This window comes from Chamaea fasciata, unplaced genomic scaffold, assembly GCF_029207755.1.
Source record: "Chamaea fasciata isolate MVZ Bird 193981 ecotype frontalis unplaced genomic scaffold, bChaFas1.0.hap1 SCAF_19, whole genome shotgun sequence".
Classification (NCBI taxonomy): Eukaryota; Metazoa; Chordata; class Aves; order Passeriformes; family Sylviidae; genus Chamaea; species Chamaea fasciata.
This window is the reverse complement of record NW_027094104.1, coordinates 6,168,445-6,189,865: the sequence shown is the minus strand read 5'-3', so window position 1 is coordinate 6,189,865 and position 21,421 is coordinate 6,168,445. Positions and strand designations below refer to the sequence as shown.

Here is a 21,421-nt window from a genome sequence, read left to right as displayed (position 1 = left end):
AAATAATTGATAAAATGAGTGTTCCCATAGTCATAGGTAAGAGATAGGAGAGGATTTCTACAGCAGACAATAGTTACAGAGGAACAAGCCATGGCTGGTGGGAATGTGCACTTTTCCTCCCAAACGGTCACAGGCATGAGGACAATGGGAACAATTAGATGCCACTGCTGCCCATGGCCAGCAGGCAGCACCACAGCCTCTAGTACCTGTGGTCAGGGACAAGGATGAGCTGGGCTGATGTCTGAGGCAGAAGACTTAGGTTTTTAAACCATACTTTCCAAACAGCTGAATATTCAGCATGCAAATGAGACCAAATCACCATCTTTCTTGCTTGTATTTAACACACGTTTCATAACTTGAAACTGTTTCATCTTGAACAACCCAAGTCCTTCCAAATCCATTATGCTCAGTCCAAAGACCACATTACCCCTACTTTGACACCACAAGGTATGTGAACGCACAGACTAATTTTTACTGCCCACCAGATTAATGTTATTTATAATTACCAATTTCTTTACCTGTTCCAAAATAAGCATCCCTTGAAAAAATGTGTGTATTTCACATCATATGAAGTAACACATCTCCACTGAGGTCTCACAAAGAAGCATTCTGACAAATTATATGCCCACAACTTAACAACAAGGTTCCTCATAGGCATGAGGCAAACAAGCAGAAGGCAATGAACCTGCTGAGCAGATCACTCAGCAGCTAAAAATCACAAGGAGCTCTGACAAGGATTCTGTAAGAGCCCTTTCACCTTATCATCTCAGTCCATCGGACAGCCTCCTGCAGCTCCATCAGCCTCTCCTTGTACTGGTTCCTCTCCATCAGCACTCGGGCCATTTCCACACGTGTGAAGCGTTTCCGCTGTGCCGTGGGGACGTCGCTCTGGGCACACAAGGAAACAAACATGGCAGGGACAAAGGAGCACCACAGAGCCCTACAGAGCCACCCCCTGCCTCCTGGTAACAGCCAGGCTAGGGCACAATTCCAGATTTCAAATAGTTCGGGGCTTTGGAAATCTGAGTTTTACCTTCCTCTCCCTCCCATCCTTTGTATGCAATATATTGTGAATGAAAACAGCTCTTCAAAAAAAGAGTGTGATAAAAGAGGGCAGAGAGGAAAGCAAGCAAGCTAATCACTGTTAATTTAAGTTTACTTGTGCTCTTTTGATCTTCTGTCATTTCTATACGGGGATGAACTTTACCACTCCTTATCAAGCACTAAGTTTTAGTAGCACTCACTAAACACACGGACTTCTAATGTCCCACTGAATGACACACACAATCACATACATATACACCTACATCATCATCCTCTTTAGCCTTCTGTCTTGCTTCCTCTGCTTCTGCACGAGCTCTAAATACAAAATAAAAAACTGCATTAAATACCACAGTAGAGTTTTTCTTCTTTTCCTTTTTCACAACTACAGAATTAAACTTACTTCCTCAGCTCTTCTTCCAGCTCTTTATTCTTCTCTTCAAGCTTTTGTTTTGCTTGTTTTACAGCCTCTAATTCACCTTGTAGTACATCCTTTTCACAGGTCAATTCATCCACCTTTGCTATTAAATCATTCTTCACTACATTCAGTGCATTTCTACACAAACATCAAAAACACATGGTTAAAAGGATGACCATGGTCTCGCAGTTCAGCTTCAGCCTGGTTTCATTTTTAAACCCTATACATTTCTTACACAGAACTACTGTAAAACAACACAGTGTTCTTAGAGATCAAACCACGTTCCCCCAAATCTCCAACATTCAAACACATTTACATTCTCTCTATTAGAAGATAGTACTGATAAATCAGTTTGCTTAGAAAAAATTCCTCAACAGTGCTTCAGTGGATTTGCCTCTGCACTTGAAATCTGTTTCTGACAGGGAGTTGATCTCATCAGTACACAGCACTGCATTTCTTGGAGCCTTACAAGGATAAAAGTACATTTTGCTTCTTAGGTCTTTAATTTCTAGAAGAAGACCAACTCAGACAAATACGCCTACAAATTCAAAATACTCACACCCCCACTACTCTTAGAACTGAAATCATATTTGTATAGTTTCATTTCTGTATCAGGATATTGAAGATGTGATGAAATAACTGGAAGTCTGTATTTCTGCGTAAACATTCTCACTTACTTTGTCTCCAGCAGCTGAGTGTTTTCCAAAATAAGGTTTTCAACCTCACGCCCCATTCCTTTCCAAAGGAAACAAGCACATGAAATTAGCATATAAAATGGTTATTTTTACAAAACTTAGGCTTTGCCATTGTCTAAAGTCAACTGAACTTTAAGTACGACAAACTTGTCAGAAGAACTGTGAGCTATCTCAAGTTTCAGGTCCAACCTACCTTCTACAATTAGCTTTCCCCCCCACCTTCTCCCAGTCTGACGTCAATTAAAGCCCAAAGACATCCCTGACTAAGCACAGGCCAGTGCTGCTACTCTGTATATTTAGATGTTACAGTACAAAGTCAAAAACCAAACACAGCATATGTTGCAGAAGTATTAGACCACAAAAAGTTAAGTTTAAAATGCTCAACTGTCTTTTATACCATGTTAGATATCGGAGTGTATCAGTTATAGACAAGACATGCTGAATAAAGTTCAGATTGTGAAAACCCTGCAGATTTCCCCAGAGCAAATGATACCTTACCAAAGAAATTATGGTCTTTAAAGCCCATGCATTCCATGTAGAGCAAAAACAAGAACAAGAAACATTTCATGTGAGGTGTAGTATGAGTGAGGACCAACAAAAGATTTAGACTTAGGAAGTAAGAGCAAATTAAAGCCACCACCAAAAATCTGAAGTGGGATATGACATGATTAGAAGCAGGATTTATACAGAAGACTGATGTTGAAGAATTTAAGTTTGTCACAACCATTTCCATTGGTTAAACCTCTTATAAAAATCAGTAACTTAATGAAAGTCTCTCATTTTCTGTGAAATAATTTAAAAGCACAGGCCTTGGAAGAAATTCTAAGCCATTCAGAAGTTTCCAATTAATATGCTACAATGGAAAAAAGTGAACATAACTTTTCAAGTAACTCCTTCAATGTTACTTAAATTTCTGGAAATTAATTTCTCACTCTATTTTTTGCATACCTTATATGATTTTCAGAATTTAAAAAAAGGTAATTTCAGGAGAGAATAATTATTTTGCATCTTGCACAGCAAAATAATTACCACACAGATAACAGCAATTATGTTAACTCAAGATTAACATAATGAATGAAAAAGGTATCTTAATGGTGGAGGCCTTTTAGAATACTTAAGGAACACAATCTTCTAAGCAACTTTGGCAGCAGAAGACTTTAAAAATACTTGGATAACAAAGAAAAAAGGTATCTATAAATAGACATGCAAGTCAAAGTTCCCTCTTTTGACATTTCCCTCTCTGGGTTTTGGATTAAAAGTAAATGACATTTACTGAACTAACTTAGATCAGCCATGGTTAATTTATCAATATCTGGAGAAATCCCCTATACCACAGCCATTAAGAGATTTTATTCAAGATGCTTACTGCTTTTTAAACGTTTTCAGTATTCACAGATAAAAGTACATAGGATAACGTCCAATAGGTTTCAGGATCTATTATAATGCAAGAACAAAAACTAGAAAGCCAGAGTGCAACAGCAAGAAAAAAGATACCAAGCAGGGAAAAAATAGAGAGAACATATTTCATGAGAGCAGCAGCCAAGAATGCCTAACTGGAGAAGCAACAGATTTCAAGGGTTTTTTGAAAAAAGAAGCATACACACCAGAATATTCCCCTGGGTATGCAGCCCAAGAGAAAACAGATTGGAGAATCCCAATTAACTATTTTTACACAACTCCAAACTGATGCTTAACGTTCACTTAGAACAGGTTCAAATGCTTTAAACACCCAGATTTAAACACCCAGATGGAGGTGTGGCTTTTCAGGTTTTGGACTATGGTTGTCCTCAAAGTTAAACGACAATTCTAAAATCAGATTTTCAGACCAATACGTTCTGCATAACGAACGCAGGTATAACCCTAGGCTTAGTTTGCACACACTGGTGCTTCCAGCAATAGATTTACAGAAACTAATACTAAACTCACTGACAAACCCTTAGTAAGTTATACTAAAAAGTAGGTTATTTTTTGCCTATGAAAAACAAAGCATTAGAATCAGGACATCCTGACAACAGTTTGATTTCTTTTATCAGTTTATCACAGCTAAGGGATGGATGTTGCTCCATGTTAATACTTCTTCAGTATCTGTATTTTTGCATGCAGAATGTGTGATTAGTTGTCCCCGTGACAATGGAATGACATCCAAGAGATTTGGATGGAGTATGTTGCAGTAAGGATGTGGAGAGTCTCACTGCTCAGAGCAACAACAAAGAAAAACCATCTCAGACTGGAGATAGGACCATTACTCCTAGTGAGTAATATCTACAGAAAGGTCACCTGTTTGATGTAAAATAGGTTTCTGGAGGAACACTGAACAACCAGAAATCCAGATTGCACACAGGAGTTTTAACAGTCCTAACAATCTGCATCATTGCAGGGTCAGAGGGCAGAAGCAAACGAGCTTCTCTCCTTGATTGTCTGCACACAACCCATTTCAAAGGCATCTGAGAGTGACATCTGCATTTTATACATTTCACAGTACCAGCTTTCCTTATTTCAAAATGAGACCTGAACAACTATATAGCAAAAAATATCTTGCTATATTGTTTATAGAAAGATGATTCTTCTGATGACCTTTTTGATCTTGGCCAACTCAAAACTCAAATTTTTTCAGTCAGCATAGAAGTAACAGCAAGCTGCTTAGGGGAAGGAGAAATGTGAGTTTCCCTCCCCCTATCAATTAACAGTTTGATTCTCAAATTGCCACCATTTCACTTGCTGCAATTCTCTTTCAAGTTAAAATCCCTAAGGAGGTGATAAAGCCAGGCTACTACAGATCAGGCACGACCTGAATAAAACTACCTAAAACTAGTTCAAGGCAAAAATCCTTCCTTGAGATAAAAACCCTTATGTAAGAGAACATACCAGGAGAAATGGAGACTAGTGTAGGAAGTGCCCCAAAAGATTAAGATCGTTATACAGAGAGAAACAACAAACACTTTCTTCTGGTTTTACATTCCAATTACTACCTTAGGATGCTACTCAATTTTAATGCAAATGAAGCCTAACAATAAATCCAGCAAGAATAATTACGCACTTCCTAAAAAGGAAAAATTGCTGTAAACAGCATCTGTAAATAACCTTTCTTACCCAGTAAATCTGCACCTTCATCCACATCTCCAATTAGGCCAGAACCAGCAGATGACAGCTCTTCAAAGAGTGACTCTGTGTTACGGTCAAATGCTTTGTTCTTGATGCCTTTGGTGGGAGTGCTGGGCAGAGAATTAAACAAGACATGAAAAAGGAGGGGGATAACACTCCCATAAGGAAGAAAAGCTTTCTCTGTATTTTTTACCAGGAGTTCGTTTGTTCCCTCAAACAAATCCCACAAGCTTTCAGCTGGCTTACGAATTCTAGATTATATTTTCAAATGCTGCTTTGCCATCAAGATCCCAATCTTGAAGCAGTTGCTGATACTGAGCTGGACAGGATTTTAATAAATTAAAGCATATCAAATTTTGGCCTGTAGAAATTCAGTTGTGTCAGGACTTAGCCCAAATGCCTGAAGAACAGACAGCTCAGCTAAACTGGAAGTCATTTAATATAGCAAGAATGCACGAGAACTGAATAGTAGGAGGTCAAAATATTCCTCTGGTCAGAGAAGGGGCTCCTCTCACACAAAGCTCCTACACCCTTAAGATACAGGGTGATTTTATCCTTCTCATCACAAGAATGAAACAAAGACAAGAAAAAGAAAATTCCCATAAACAGCATCTTTAAATAACCTTCTAAAATTTGTCTTCTTCCTCAAATCAAAACACACAATTTACCTGGAACCCTTATATCCACTGAGATCTTTATCCATATCCAGTTCTGGAGTTGACTCAATGATTGCCTGTACTTCAGATTTTTCTTCATTTTCATTTCCTCCTGGGGCAAAGCAAGTGGTACAAGCCCATAAACAAAATCATCATGACATATTAACTACATGTAGTAGTTTCTTAATCAATTGCCAACTTAGGATACTTCTGTTCAAAGACTTATCAAGGTAATTAAATGAAAAGACGCACAGATTTTGATACTCTAGTGCAGACACTGGAATTTCTAGGTCTCTCCTGAATTTAACACAAGTCATCCAACAGTTATTTCCTACTATTTCTGCAATTAAAACCAAGACGTCCAACATTTGATGACTCTTTGTGACTCTTCTACTGCCAAAGAAATGTCGTAAATAATTCTGATTCTGAAGAAAAAGGACTAAAGTCACCAATAAACAACAGATTTATCTCTGACCAATATTCTGTACTCCTTAAAACACTGAGCAGAAAAACCCCATTCTCATTTGTGCACAACAAAAAGTAATTAATAAGTGATCAAATATGATCTATAGTAACCCTACATTAAGAAGTTAAAGCAGCTCACCAGTGCACACATTTCTTGTTTCTTGAGCTACCTGTACTTGAGTATTCTTGCTTACATCCAGCTTCTCATTCAACATCTCTGTGTCCTTTGCAAGCCCTTCAACATTTTCCTTTTGAGGGGTTTCAGCAGGCAGCACAGGAACATCTGAAGCAGCTGTGGATGCTGGAGTAGTACATTTGGAGCCTGCTTGGCTAACATCAGAGAGCTCATCCTAGAATTCCACCATTACCAGTAAAAAATGAACAAAGTGTTATTAGAGGAGTTGGGCATATAAACTAAGGAACAGACAACAAAACCTGCATTTTTCTGAAAATTATGCAAATGCAAAGTCAGATGAATTAAAAGTAATACTTTAAGCCAGTACAGTCATCTTTAGCCTATGGCTCTTTCACTCTTGTTAAGGCCATTATAACTACATAAAAATGCCTTTATTTTTAATAGTAATGTTTGAACTCAGCTGATAATTTTAGTCACTACTTTACTACTTTTCTGTGAAGTCTTCCAGAAAACAAGCAGCATTCTCATTCTAAGAGTCCTTCTAGCTGCACAATGAACTGCTTAATCTTCCCAAAGCTACTGTAAAATTAATGGTTCAGAATATACATGCTATCTTAAAAAGCAGCCACTGAAGCACTGATGCAAACATGGATTCAACTGACATGAGACTGTAGTAATTCATAGAATCATAATCACGGAATGGTTTGGGTTGGGAGACACCTTAAAAATCATTTTGTTCCAACTCCCTGCTGTGAGCAGGGACACTTTCCACTAGACCAGGTCGCCCCAAGCCCTGCCCAACCTGGCCTTGAACATGTCCATATCTGCAAGCACTTCACTCAGGTTTTAAGTGCTTCCCAGTCTGAACTGTGAGCACTGGCTGACACTGCGAATGAGACACGGAACTGCGGTAACTACTTGTCCAGTTAGATTTCAGATCAACCAAGGAACACCAGCTCCTCCTCAGAAGCTGATTCCTGTCAACAATTTACAGTGAAATTGTGTCAAGGCTCACAATTATGGCATTAATTATGGACTTAATCCAGCTGCTGGACTCCAGATTGGGACCATCACACAGACAGAGCTGCAACAGGCACTGGGTGGGAGGGCAGAGCAGTGCACTGTGTGTGACACAACCAGAGGCCACTACCTGAATATACCAAAAGCCCTTTTTTGGCTCTTCTCTCATCACTTTCATTCACATTTTACCTCCCATTCATGCCCTGACCCACATCAGATGTCTGATCTACGACTTAAGTAGCACATGACAGTGAGTAACAGCTCACTGCAGAGAGGAAAACAAATCTGCCTGTTTAGGCCAATAGTTTCTAACACACACCATTAGAGGAATCTTGTTGGGGAAAATAAAGATGAAACTTGAGGCTGCTGTGTGCAAAATGAAGGCAGGATGGTAACGTTCTATCAAAAGTTCTTGTAGGGTTTGTTTGGGAATCAGAGGTGAAAGCAACCTGAACAAGTCTGTGACATTTTTTAAAGAGAACATGACTGAACTTGTCACAAGAACAAAACAGGATCAGATTTTTGCAAAGCATAAATTCACTGCATACCCTTTAGAGGAGGAAATGAAACTGAATTTTAAGGCCATTAAAAAAAAAAAAAAAAAAAAAAAAACACAGAAGAGACCTGCATGTAGAAATACACTGCCTCACTTGTACTTAGCATAAGATTACTATGAATTGTAACTTAGAGATTTCTCCTTTTGGAACTTACTATGGCAAAATTGTTTTTTGTGTGGGAACAGGGAGCAAAACACATTTATTTATATCAGCATAAACGTAAACCTTGCTTGATAGTAACATCTCCATGTTGAATTTGCACGTCCTAGGAACAAAAATACAGCACTATTTGCCTCTCAATTACTGACAGTTCTCATTGTTTTATAGTAAATTGCAGAATAACCAATTATTAATATTTGATTTTCTGTCCAAAGTATTCAGAAATACAGATACCTCTAAAGGAATAAAAGAAAATAAAAAATACTCTGCAATTTACCCAATTGCCTTTTGAATGGGTGAAGTTGAGGCACTGGATAATGGTTCATACTTGAGCAAGCAGCTACAGAAGGGAGGAAGTGGTGCTCCTTACACCAAGGGCATCCAGAACTCACACAAATGAGGAATAAAACCTCAGCAGAGCTGCTGGCTCTGTTTAAACATTTCTACATCTTTGTATTCCAAGAGCATCCACTAACCGATGCAGCACAAACTGATCACTGACTTTCACACACAAAGCTCAAGGAAAATAGCTTGATAGCACACGAAAAAACAGGGAATAAAATGGTCCTTTCCCTAAGGGAATTTCAAATCACCCCATCTATTTTATATTTCTGACTTTATTATCTAGGGTATTTTTTTAGCTTACTCTTGGAAACCAGAGAGATTAAACTATTACAAATATTTGTTCTAGAACTAAAGAAAAGCAAAAGCAATTTCATTAAGTGACACTGAATTAATCGAATATCTCAAAGCCTAAACATTTGAAAGTCAGTGCTGTGTTGATTTAGCAAAATTGACTTTTTTTGTCATGTTGCCAAAAGACTTTTCCTGAAGAAAAAGAAAAACAGTTTGAAAATTCAGTAATTAAATCTGAAGGAATAACTCATCTGCAATGCTGTTCAGGAATGAGTAGAAAAGACTGACTGATACACAATTGTGTGTCATCTTACAATGATATCCAGCAATGTCACTATTGCACAAGCTATAGAATACCCAGATTTTTTTAATCTCTGCCACCTCCTCTTTGTGATACTTCTGGAGGAAACGCTGACCATTAATTAAAGTTTCAGGCATGAATGGAAAATAGATGCTAGAAAGCAGCCGAATCTTGTTTGTGCTTTATACTGGATATTAAAAATATTCAGAAGAAAAGTAGTAGAGAAAAAAAGTTTCAAATGCTGGTTTTGGCTTCCATATATCATGTTATTCAACAGCTTCACTTCAGAAGTACTTTACATCCACAGCTACAAAGTAAAGATGTTCCTTTGGACTCAAGGAACTTATTCTGAATAAACAGATTTGAACTACAGTTTGTGCTATTTTGTGAATTCTCATTTTAGCAGGGCATTATTTTTAGAAGAATTATACCAAGAAGCCTATTTTGACAATATGGATTAGCCAATTTTCTGAAGGGAAAGATGGAATCAGAAGCTTCCCTTTCCACTTCATCTCCACCTACTCTTAGTCATAACTTGTATTTAGTGTACATATTTCAGCCAGCTTTCCTAAAATCTACCAATTTACTGATGTTAATAGCATAAGACAAAGGGAATTGGACATATTCAAAATCCAACCTCCTGACTAGCACCCTTTTAAGTGACAAATTTTTAGAAGCAAACACACATTGTCACTTTGATATCCCAATAATTAACCACTATTTACTCTTCCCATTATCTCCTTATGACCTCCATGATAAATAAATAGATTCCTATTACCTCCAAATAGTTTTTGTAGTTCTGATCAGTTAATATTCCCCTGCTAGGCAGGTATCAAGTTCACTTACGAGGAAACTCCTCTCAGCTGTATGCCTTTCCAGAAATAACAGTACATCCACAGGCTTCCAAAAAACCTCATCAAGAAATATATATTGGGAGGATTTACACATTCTGGAGTTCTTCGCTCTGCAGATCCTCCTCCTGCTGTGCTGTGAGTGCACCCCAGACTGCCAGACTCATCACACTCCAACACCACTCCCCCATTCCTCCACTCCTGCACATTGTTTTCTTCTACCCTCTCACAGGTGGAACATAGAACAAGTGCAGGAATTATAGCCAAGCTACAAGTAAGGGAAATCATGATCACAGACTCATTTAGGGAAGCTAGGTCATTCTCAGCTCTGTGGTCTACCTGCACCATACACCTGGTAGTAGGCAGACGCTGCATGAAGAGCACTGCCCATGTCATCGCCAAAGCTTTCCTTCTAAAGCAGCATCAATAAAATTAATTAGACTGTTCCCATTACCTAGTAACATATCTAGTGTGGAAAAACAAGTTGGAACCTTTGGAAAGGGCCCTCAGTCAGAAAGAAAAGACCCACTCCGGAGAACAACAGGAGAACTAACCTGTATTACCACTCTTTTGGAAAATGCCCCCAAAACTTTGTTTCTTGTACTAAGAAAGTTCCCTCAAAGCTCACTGGAGTAAGCAACCTACTTGGCTTACACAGAGATGTTTTAGGGGTCTACCTCCTCTCTCTCGATTTGGTGGGGTTTTTTGGGCTCTTTTTTTCCATCCTCCCAAAGATCTACCATCTGTTATGGGAGTTTCTCCTGCCACACAAGGCAGCCAGGCTGTGCTCACCTTGAGGCTGGTGTGGGACCGTGGCTGGCTCAGCTCAGGGAATTTCCAGTGCTCTGCCGCAGGTGTTTCCGCCGCCTCCCTCTGAGCCTCGGGTGTGAGGAGACCATCTCCTGCAGGTAATGGGAAGATGCCCAGGGATATTGGACGCTCCTTCCTGTTGGAAAGACAGGCAGGGTTCATCAGCCATCTCAGATGGCCCACAGTTTATTTCCCTGCAGGCCTCTGAAATCAGCAGGGAAGCAGTGAAATTCCAGGCTCAAACATCCAGACACTGCTCCATTAGATGTGCAGTGCAGCACACCCAGACTGTGCCACAGCACCCAATAATTCCTCAGTCCACAATTGCCAAGCCAATTTCACAGCTTTAAATAGCAGTTATTGATTTACACTACAGCTAAAATGTAGCAAAGAAAAGTTTTACAGAAATGAAACACCAACCAAAGTATAAGACGAAAGTGTTTCCTTACTTCAGACTGAAAATAGTTTTCAGCAGCCACTATTAAAAGTACCATTTTGCACCTTCTTCTCCAAGATACAACCACATAATTTCTACAACAGCAAACAGCTAAATCATCAACTGAAGTGTCTGCAAAATTGTAAACAGTAAGTCTCAAGCAACTCTTCTCAAATCATTGGGGATTTTATTTCTGAAGATCACAGAAACTACATGGATTTATGTAAGAGAAAAGAACTGGGTCAGGGAATTACCAATGTTACAACTGGTTCAGCTAAAAATTGTGTAGTTTTACCCAAGATCAGTTCAACACTCTGCTTCATCCTAAAGCTGCACAAAAGCTTGTGCCACCAAAGTAAATTGTCTCATCCTAAATTTTCACTTCTTCACTCTTTCTACATCCCTATGGCAAACAGCATTTGGAAATTCCAAAGGTTTATGCAGTAACCCTCAAAAGAAACAAAAAAAATCCCCAGGTCAGTAGTGTGCTCAGTGCACAAAAGGATTCATTCTTCCTACTAGCAAGAGACAAAACCATTGTGTACAATGCCATTCATAGGATGCTGTGGCCAGCCCTGAAAAGGAAAAATATCAGCCAGGCCTAGAACTGAGATAAGCAAAGTGTTTGTTCAGGCAGAACAATGTAAAGCAGAAAAAAATGACTGTAGTCAACTAGCACAGCTTTAAGTATAGTAGAGGCAGAAGATAAAAGTGTGCACAAGTGATGGCATGGTTTTCACATTTTAGCATTAAAAAAAGTCAAGTCCCAACCACACGTGCTTTCTTTCATGTGGCCTTTCAAAAATTAAACATAACCTGGGCAGAATTAGTATCTGCATACAAAATACATGCAAATATATGGCAGGCAGAGCTGAAAAGCAAAAGCTAAGCATTTCTGGACATATTTTTGATTTTGCTTATTTACTTTGAAGAAAGGATTTTATTTACCAAGTAATCAGTAAACTCTCTTTGGTAAATTTTTACATTGTCAAAATCACAATGTTCAAACAGCAAACAATTCTAATTGGCATGAACCTTTCCAGTCCAGGTGTAGAAAGATGCTCCTGCTCACAAAAACCTTTGCACCTAATTCTCACATTAGAGCTATCTTGGCCTTGCAGAAATATTATACCAAATTAAGGCATTACTTGTGAAGTAGTTTAGCACAACAACAAAGCAGTCAGCAAAGTGAGTAAAGCAAATCAGTCTGGGTTACAAAATTCAAAACAACAGATAATGTTCCAGCATCTGCAACTGCTGGAATGAGAAACCCCACAGCAGAATCTAAGGATTCCCACTACTGTAACAGGTCCTGCTTTACTTTAGATTTCCCACAGCTCTCAGGCATGTGGGGAACAAAAGAAAGGCCACAGAAGCTGAGATTACGTCAAAAGAGGGTCTGAGACCATTTCATTGGATAAGAAGTGCGGGAACAAAAAGGAGGAAGAAAAGCTGCCCTTCAGTGGCTGACAGTGATGCCTTGGGAAGGCTGACCAGAAACAGAGACTGGACAGAGCTGGAGAATGAAGTGGATATTTACTGAAGGGCCTTTAAGGGTATACCTTGGGCAGGACAAGAGCCTGACCAGGGCTACACCCAAGGTGGACTTAGAATGGTCACAAAATGGATGACCACTCACAAGGTCTTACACTTTTATAAGTTTTGGTCCGTTTGCATATTGGGGCTTAATTGTCCAATTACAGCTGCAGGTTGTGAGGTCTCACTCTGCTTATTTCTCTCTTCAGTCCACCGTTGTTTATGCTTTTGGGCCTGAAAGCTGCACTTGTTGTCCTTGTTCTTCAGCAGGAAAAGGATTTGTTTCATCTACCTACTCTGTGAAGAGAGCTTACTAGCACTTAATGTGAGGCTCAGAACTACACCCCTAGGCAGCACAGAATCTGAAAAAAGTGAAAACTAAAACTTAAGGCATCAATAGAGCAGCACTGTGAGGGGCCTGGCCTCAGGCAGAGGGTCCAGCACATTTCCTTACTGCAGGACTTGCCGCAAAGCTGATCTGCTTCACAATCCTCAAAAGAGAGAATTAAATGGGTACCGAAACAGTTCACACCTGGCATCGCTTTTTTTCCAGATTAGTTTGAAAGAAATTTTCTAATAAACATATTCTGATGTGTTAGAACAGAGGTTGGGTGCGTTGCAAGTCTGTAAATGAAGTTTGCAAAAGAGGCTGATTTTGGGAATGAAGCTTATTATGTGAGAGTGTCTGCACTAAAGAAATGTTCCAATCAGACTGAAGCAATTTCAATTTATTTCACTGCTTGTTGAGCAGAAAGCAAAGAACCTCTTCTGCTTCCCCAGTGCCCAAAAAATATCTGAAAAAGCCACAGTGAGAGGAATGGAAACACGTATTTTAAAAGCCTAAACTAATCATCTGAATTCTAATTCATGTAATTCCTAAAGGAAATTAGAAGGGCAGGAAAAAGCATAGCTTCCCCAAACCCCTTAAATCCATTACTCCAGGGGAACAAAAGCACATTACCAAAAAAAAGAAAACAAAACCTATTTCTTAAACCATCTGACTGTTTAAAACTTTAAAATATCTTAAAAGTTACTGGACATGAAGTTCTGTTTTGGTTTTGTTTGGTTTTAGAGTTGGGAAACATTTATTCTGCGTTTGGGTTTCCTCCTCTTTTAAACAAACACAGCCTTACTAACTAGACCAATCTATAGTTTCACTTGAAATTTATTTTATTTCTTCATATTTAAATATTCATTCAAATTTTTTATCAGCTACTGATATAAATTGGTATTTCTTTCATCTATTGATTGCCTTTAACCTTTGGAACAACACTTCTGTGCTCACAGACCCAAGTTAAAAGTATACTACCATACAAAGTCTACACGCACCTAGTATTAAGGAGGAAAAAGTCAGATAGCTGCTCAGAGAACACTGATTTCCAGCATTTTTCCCATTTAAAACTGAATTTATTAAACTTATAACCACAGGTAAAACAAGTCAAGTGCTCAGGCCAGAAAGCTGCATTTTAAACCTTTCCAGCTGTTTTCCATCCGTAACTATAGTATTAAAACATGTCAAGACTACTTTTGGTCACAATATTCAAATGCATTTCTGTCTGCTACTGCTCCAGGCACGTAGGACAAACAGAACATAACCTGAGGCGGGGTGGGGGGGACAGACAGCTGGCAACCTGCCATACAAGTACAGAAACAGAGGAGAGGGTAACACTTTTCTGAACAATAGTGAATAGGCTTTAAGAGTTCTAATGCTTAAATCATGATAGATTTTTTCCCCCACCAAGTAATAATCAGATTTTTTGAAAATAACATGATCAACTAATCACTGTGGTTTTAACATCAATTAACTGACCTTACATAAGCCTTTTGATTAAAACAGGTGCAGTTTAATAGTACAAAGCCACAGACTGCATACATTTATGCTACACAAGATCAGCCAAGTACCTGACAATACCCTGAATGTGAGCTTTATCCCCGACATTAACATTGCAGCTTTTGCAGCAGGTTACAATAAACTGATGTTAAGACCTTTGCACAGCAAAGAGACACGTAAACTGATCTTAAATAAAAGGCTGAGAAAAGAGATCGTACGTAGACAAATGTTCAGCAAAACATGACATTTATACATAATTTACTTCTCTAATTTGTCCCTGTTTGAAAAAGCAGGAGAACAGAAAGCAGGGCAGCAGCGAGAGCACACGAAGATGGGGTTCAGTGGGTCAGAGTACCTGAGGATCCTTGGGAGGTTCTGCGTCAGAGCTGGCACCCCAGTGGAAATGGAAAAGTGCACGAGCAGCAGAACAGAGAGCGACACCAGGATGGCTGAGTTAATGACCACCGCCCCGCCAACGAAGCCAAACACAAACAGCAGCATGCAGCCCGGATTCATGGCGCTGTGCTGGCATGGTGGAACGCCGGCTCCAAGAAGGCTATGCAGGGGCCAAGGGGGGATCTTTGTAGGCAAAGTCTGTCATTCAGCCGCCACCACAAAAACAATGCCATCAGCAGCAGCAGCAGCAGCGTTCCACTCTTCTGCAGCAGCTCCAAAGCAATGACGTCACCACCCTCCTCCCCCTCGCCGCTCCTCGCAGCATCGATGCAGTAGCGCAGAGGCACAGCCAGCCCAGGAGTGCTTCTCCCTCCTTCCACGCAGGGTTCATCGGCTCTAAAGCTCCCAAATCTGCATAATCTACTCCCAGCAAGCCCTGAGGACGAGCGGGCACCATGCGCACGCCTCCATTGCCACACACACAAAGATGCAGCCAGACAGCAGCCGGGCTGGGACAGCCACTGACATTTTCCCTGCCTGTCCCAACAAAAACACTCCAAAGAGCTGAAATTGTTTAAGGCTAATTAATGTACGAAGTATATCTCAACGCTGAGCAGGCACAACAGCAAAAGCCTCTTTCTACGGATTTCTACGCTGTTCTCTTACCACATTCCAATCATACAACAAATCTTTCTGATTCAGCCGAACCGTTGTTGTAGGATTAAAGAACAAAGTCTTGCAAACACAAATGAATGGAATTTTTTTCTCATTTCAGGGTGAGAGACCAATAAATAGCTTACCTAATTCTACTGTGTGTTGTGGATTCTAGCTGATCACCCCCTGTTAGCTGATGAAGTTTGGTTCTTTCCAAGTGCTCCATATAATTGTGTATCATCTGTTTAAAAGGGCAAAAACAGCAAGAAATATTTAGTAACATTTACTTGTACTACACACAGCTGCATAGTTCTTGACCAATATATTCTCCCCCCGTAATGCTAAATAGTAAGAGCGTTTAGAGACATTAAAGAAATAAAGAAAGAAGCAAAATTATAGTGTTATTAACCAGATTAACCAGGGTTATTAACTGATTAAACCAGAAGAGAAGTCCATAATAAATTAAAAATAGTGGAGAACATTCTTGTACATTCATGCACAGGAAACTTCCTAAGGGTAAAGAAAGTGCATGCAATATTTCAAACATAAGTTTAGAAAAGAAGTATCATGTCCAAATCCATTTTGGAGTCTGAGACCTCTACGTCCAGCAGATACTACCGTTTTTCACATGATGCATAATAGGCACTATAGGCCTAATTGCAAACTACTGTGAAGGTTAGACAGTATGCTCCTAAAATATTAAACACTCTGAATCCACAAGCTAATAATCAGATTATTTCTGCAGGCAAAAATATGAAGTCCCCATTTCTTCTCCTTTTTTTCTACTGAAATACAAATAAACTTCAGCTTTCTGTATTTTCTACAAGGGAAATTTGGTTTTAAATTATCTAGGCTGCCATCTCATTAAAAGGACAGAGTGGCTGTGGATTTTGAGCACTCAAGACGAGTTCTGCTTGCTCTCTCTTTCCCAAAAGAGACAAGCACAGGCCAACAGCTGCAGTCATGACTTATTTAATGAGCCCTGACTCCCATGGCCAAAGGATACTGCTCTCAGCATGTAACTGATCCAGGACATGCATGGGGAGAAGTACCAGGTATCACTGCATCATTCCAAGGGCTTTATTCGGACACACATCTCTGAACTTAAAACTGGGAAAGCCTAAGGAGAAGTCTGTGTGCAATCTGGTATTTTTAGCACTTCCAACATTCACGTTCACAGATGAATAAGGCTCTAGGAACAATAAAGGAAGAAAAATCCCAGGTGTACTGCAGAGGAATTTAATGTACTTTTTTTCCCTGAGACATATTCAGGTCACATCTTAACGGCTTTCTCTAGAAAAAAAAAAAACCCAACAAACTACTCTCTAAAATTGTAATTTCTTCTGCTATTCTACAAAGGGTATACAAACGCTTCAGAATAGTGATATTACCAGGCATTTGTACAATCAGTTATACAATCTTTTCTTTTGGGGGCAGCTGCACACATGAGTACTGAACTCAGCAGGACCTGGAAACCTACATTTATGTGTTACTCTCAAGACAGGTTTGTGGTGTCTGAGTTTGACCTTCAGATGCCACCAACCTCAGCTAGTGCCAGCATCTCTTCAAATGCTTCTTGCCAGCATTAGCTACATAGGAATAAATATTCTTAGTTTCAGATTTTTCTGATCAAACCAACAGGCTTAATACATCCTGACTGATGGATACGCTATAAATCAGTAACTTATGTGCTGGTTACAAACGGATGTTGGTTTTCCCAGCATTCACCTGAATTAAGAAAAATAATTCAGACCAGAATAAAATATCATGCTGTTGGGGGTGAGGTTTTCTTTCCTTGTTAGTTGTGGATTTTTTTTCCCATTGCACTGCTAAGAAGCACTGATGGCTGGATGCTTGAGATGGGTTAGCCGGCAGCGGGGTCTCATGGGCCTTCAGAAAGAGACGGTGGAGCTGCTGCTTGGGGAAGGGAGCTCATTGCTGCTGCAGGTGCCCAGCTCAGTCCTGCTCCTTCGGCTGTGGGGTCCCTGCTCCTGGGAGCAGCCACTGACCTGGGACCTTGTTACCGCCTGCCTCACTAAAACAGGGGCCTGTCACTGTTCTCCTGGGTGTCCGGGGATCCTGAGCCTTCCCCTTTCAGCCCCGCTGGGAGCCGGGTGGCTGTTGTCCCAGCACTGTCTTCGGCAGTGCTCTGAGTTTTTCACTACTCTGCAGCCCGCACCCCCTGCCTGCCGAGACCTCCCGTGTCTTCAGCCACAGCTCCGGAGTTTCTGATCCATCCCTTCAGCCACAGCTCCGGAGTTTCTGATCCATCCCTTCAGCCACAGCCCCGGAGTTTCTAATCCATCCCTTCAGCCACAGCTCCGGAGTTTCTGATCCATCCCTTCCCATCTGGGCCCAGCCGCCATCACCGCGTGCTCCCCGAGCCCGCCCCACAGCGCCCCCTGCAGCCGCGGGGGATCAGCGCACCTGCCCCGCCCACCGGGAGCCAGCAGCGCCCCAGCCGGCTGTGCCCGGAACTGCACCCCAGGGGAAAGTGCCTGTGGTCAGGGAAGGTGTCACTGGGTTCCCGGCTGTTTATTATTAATGCTATAGTTATTGTTGTTTGTTTGCCTTTTAAACATACTTCCCATCCTCGTATCTTTGCCTGAGACCCCCTTAATTTCAAAATTATAAAATTTTGGAAAGAGGGGGGTTGCATTCTCCATTCCAAGGGAGGCTCCTGCCCTCCCTAGCAGACACCTCTTTCCAAAGACACATGCTATTTCCAGAGAAACATTATATAATATGCTTGGACTGCTGTCAAAAGCTTACAACACCTATCTTCCAACAAAATGCAGTGTTTCACCAGACCATCCCATTTGTCTTCTGATTTTTAATGCTTGCTCACACACAGAGGGGCAAACAAAAGGACTGAAAGCTCCACCTTCAACTATCCACATTTTTTTCCATCTTAACCAAGCAGCTAGATGTTCCAATTGTTCCTTCACATAGTTTTACGCAAATTTATTATAATGCAGATAGTTTAGAAATTCCGGAGGGGGGGGAGATCCCCAAGAAATGTACATCAGACCCTGTTCATGTATTCTCTCATCACAGGAGGAAGATATTGCTGACCCGCCTACAAACACTCCCATTTGCAGCACACCAATTGGTTTCTCAAAGTAAAATTTTAAATAGAACAACTGCTCTATTTTTTCATAGTGTTTTCAGCCAGCGGACAGAAGATGAGTGTCTAGTGCCTCCCCAGGGAACTGCTAACACATGGGAAAAAATAATAGGGTCAGTAAAACCCACACAACTTCCATGCTTTGCAAAGGACATGGTTTTAACCTCCTCTCTTCTCAGTCTGTTCTTTTGTTTACTGAAATGTCTCATCACATTTATTACCCACAGAGGCTGGAGGGCAGGTCAATTTAAAGGAACTTAAAATTGACCTGTTCAGCTGTTACTGTTCTGCAGCGGAAAATGGTGCTGATAATAAGCAAATCTGTAGATCACACACTTCAGCACAATGCATATAAGCTACAGGAACCCAAAAATAAAATGAAAAACAAAATGTGCAGTGCTGCATTGCAACTTAAGATCCACAGAATCATAAGGTTATATGTGCATGTGCAGTGCTGCACAGCAACTTCTCCACAGATCCCGGCTATATGTGCCAGTGGTGCCCAAAAAACCAGAACAGTGGTACCACCACGTAAAGTCCACTTTCTGCCTCAACCCAGGGTCCCAAGGATAAAAGTTGATAATACTGGAATAGCCTCCACAAGGAAAATAATACCTTACCCTCCCGCCCCACAGGATGGGGAGCTCCACAGCTGGTGCTGTAGAGTCATAAGAAATGGTGTGTGAATTCCCAACTCCCACAGGAGTTAAAGGAAGGTTAAAGTAACACATACTGCAGCTTCTTGGGAAGTAAGCCCACTATAACTGCTCATGTGCAATAAAACTTTGAAGACTCACTCCAAAACCACTGGGATTTGAACCAGATGACATTCAAAAATCTTTTGAATCTAAATGACTCTCGAGCTTTGGCATATCCATGAAGATCCAAAAACGTGTAAGGAATTAATGCACTAGAATTCTGAGAGCTCAAAATCTGATTAGAAGTTCTGCTGGTTTGAGATTATTCAGCTGCTGAAATAAAAAGGTTTTAATATTACTGACAATTTAAAAATAGACTTAAATGGATTGAATTGCTCTCCATTCAGCACAATTTTTTCTGAAGTTATGCTGGAGGACAGATGAAAAATAATTAACTATGTCTACCCATCTTCTATTCAATACAAGCTGCAGTCAATATTTAATCATCCATAACCTTTCACTACGGACAACTCGCTCTGCTGCCCACAAAGTCCACAAGTATTTTGAATACAACCAGTTGTTCCAAGGAACACACAACATAAACACAGAACACTTCAGCATTGTTGTAATTAAACACATTGCTTAATTACGATTAGCTGAGGGGATTAAAGATAAACTTGGAAGACTTACCTTAGTTAACAGCATTTCGCAGTTCGGGTGTTAATGATTTTAAGGCACATGTACAAATCAACTACAACATGCTTTCGAACACATTACAGCATGAATGTGAAACCAATTCCCTTTGAATGCAATGTCTTTCCACCTCGTAAAACACTCAGATTGGCTTCCTCATACGGCATGTGACGAGTTTTACAACCACAGAAGTGTTAAAGGTTTTTCTACATCTTAAACTCCAGCACTCAGTAAAACACAATGAACATCCTGTCACTCATTTCAATTTCTACCCTCACAAATGCCACCACTCCCAGTGTATACAAGCCTGGCACTTGTCACAAGTAAATGTGAGTATGCATTTTGGGATGTTGTTACCTACACCTTTCCTTAACCAGGTTGAGAGCATCTCCTTTATACATCCCTTGCTCTTTCACTCCTCCTTCCTTTTTGGGTCACTACTTTAGCTCCCCTGGACAGGTTTTAGTAATTCTTTGGCTGTCAGAACAGAATCAGTGCTACAGCCCTTGCTGCTTATCCTGCAGATCCAGTCAGGCTGGGCACGAGCCACTCCTCCCTTTGGGAATGTGCACCCAATTGTGTGTATATAGATCTTTCTCTGTCCCACATAATCTAGATTTATTGAGGTAACAGATATTTCTAGAATCTCCTTAATTTAATATCAAAGTCCTAAACATACTTCCATGTAAGTACCTTTTTTCTTTCAGGGCTTGTGGTGAGTTTCTCACCTAAGTAAAAGCACCATTCCCACCAGAGAGCATGATGCATCTTTATCCACACACAAGATGGTGTTGCTGGCAGATACATTAGTATGTAAAGATACTAAATCCAGGTTTTATAGATCAAGCTGTTAATGCTCAGCATAAGGCTTTAGAAAAACTGTTGGCTTGAAATGATATCCAAAGTCTAATCTCACAATGTGACAGCTGCCCGTGCTTAGCTATAATGGTAAATAGACACCTCCACTAGCCTTCTCTTCCTGCCCAAGGACTTGCTGGGGATATGTTTATGCTAATGAACCCGACAAAGTCCATTCCCAATGCCAGAGCCAGGCTAACTGCTCTGTCACATCGTATCAGTGCAGAACATGGAGAAACTTCCATGGCCCAATTATGCTTCATTAAACTAAGCCCATATTCTGTGTGTCAGGGAAAGATATTGAACCACCTCAGCCTCATGTTTCCCAAAGGAGAAAAAGAATAACTTTCTTAAATAGAGAAAAAAGAGTTTTATCTTGGAAACCTGTGCAGAGAGAAGCCACAG

At 40.4% G+C, this 21,421-nt stretch overlaps 1 protein-coding gene across 4 annotated transcripts in view; it reads right to left on the bottom strand.

Annotated features, from left to right (window-relative positions):
• The window catches only part of SPAG9 (sperm associated antigen 9), a 60,120-nt gene that overhangs the window by 19,287 nt on the left and 19,412 nt on the right, over positions 1-21,421 (bottom strand). For 2 of the 4 annotated variants that reach the window (XM_066200810.1, XM_066200811.1), the window contains exons 4-12: positions 15,847-15,941; positions 10,830-10,983; positions 6,517-6,727; positions 5,925-6,024; positions 5,245-5,366; positions 2,137-2,194; positions 1,445-1,597; positions 1,308-1,359; positions 758-888 (exon numbers count right to left, since the gene is read on the bottom strand). In XM_066200810.1, the coding sequence (XP_066056907.1) occupies positions 758-888; positions 1,308-1,359; positions 1,445-1,597; positions 2,137-2,194; positions 5,245-5,366; positions 5,925-6,024; positions 6,517-6,727; positions 10,830-10,983; positions 15,847-15,941 (1,076 nt within the window). Of the gene's footprint in view, positions 1-757; positions 889-1,307; positions 1,360-1,444; positions 1,598-2,136; positions 2,195-5,244; positions 5,367-5,924; positions 6,025-6,516; positions 6,728-10,829; positions 10,984-15,005; positions 15,354-15,846; positions 15,942-21,421 lie in introns of those variants that run through there. The other 2 variants (XM_066200812.1, XM_066200814.1) reach the window with 1 other exon arrangement.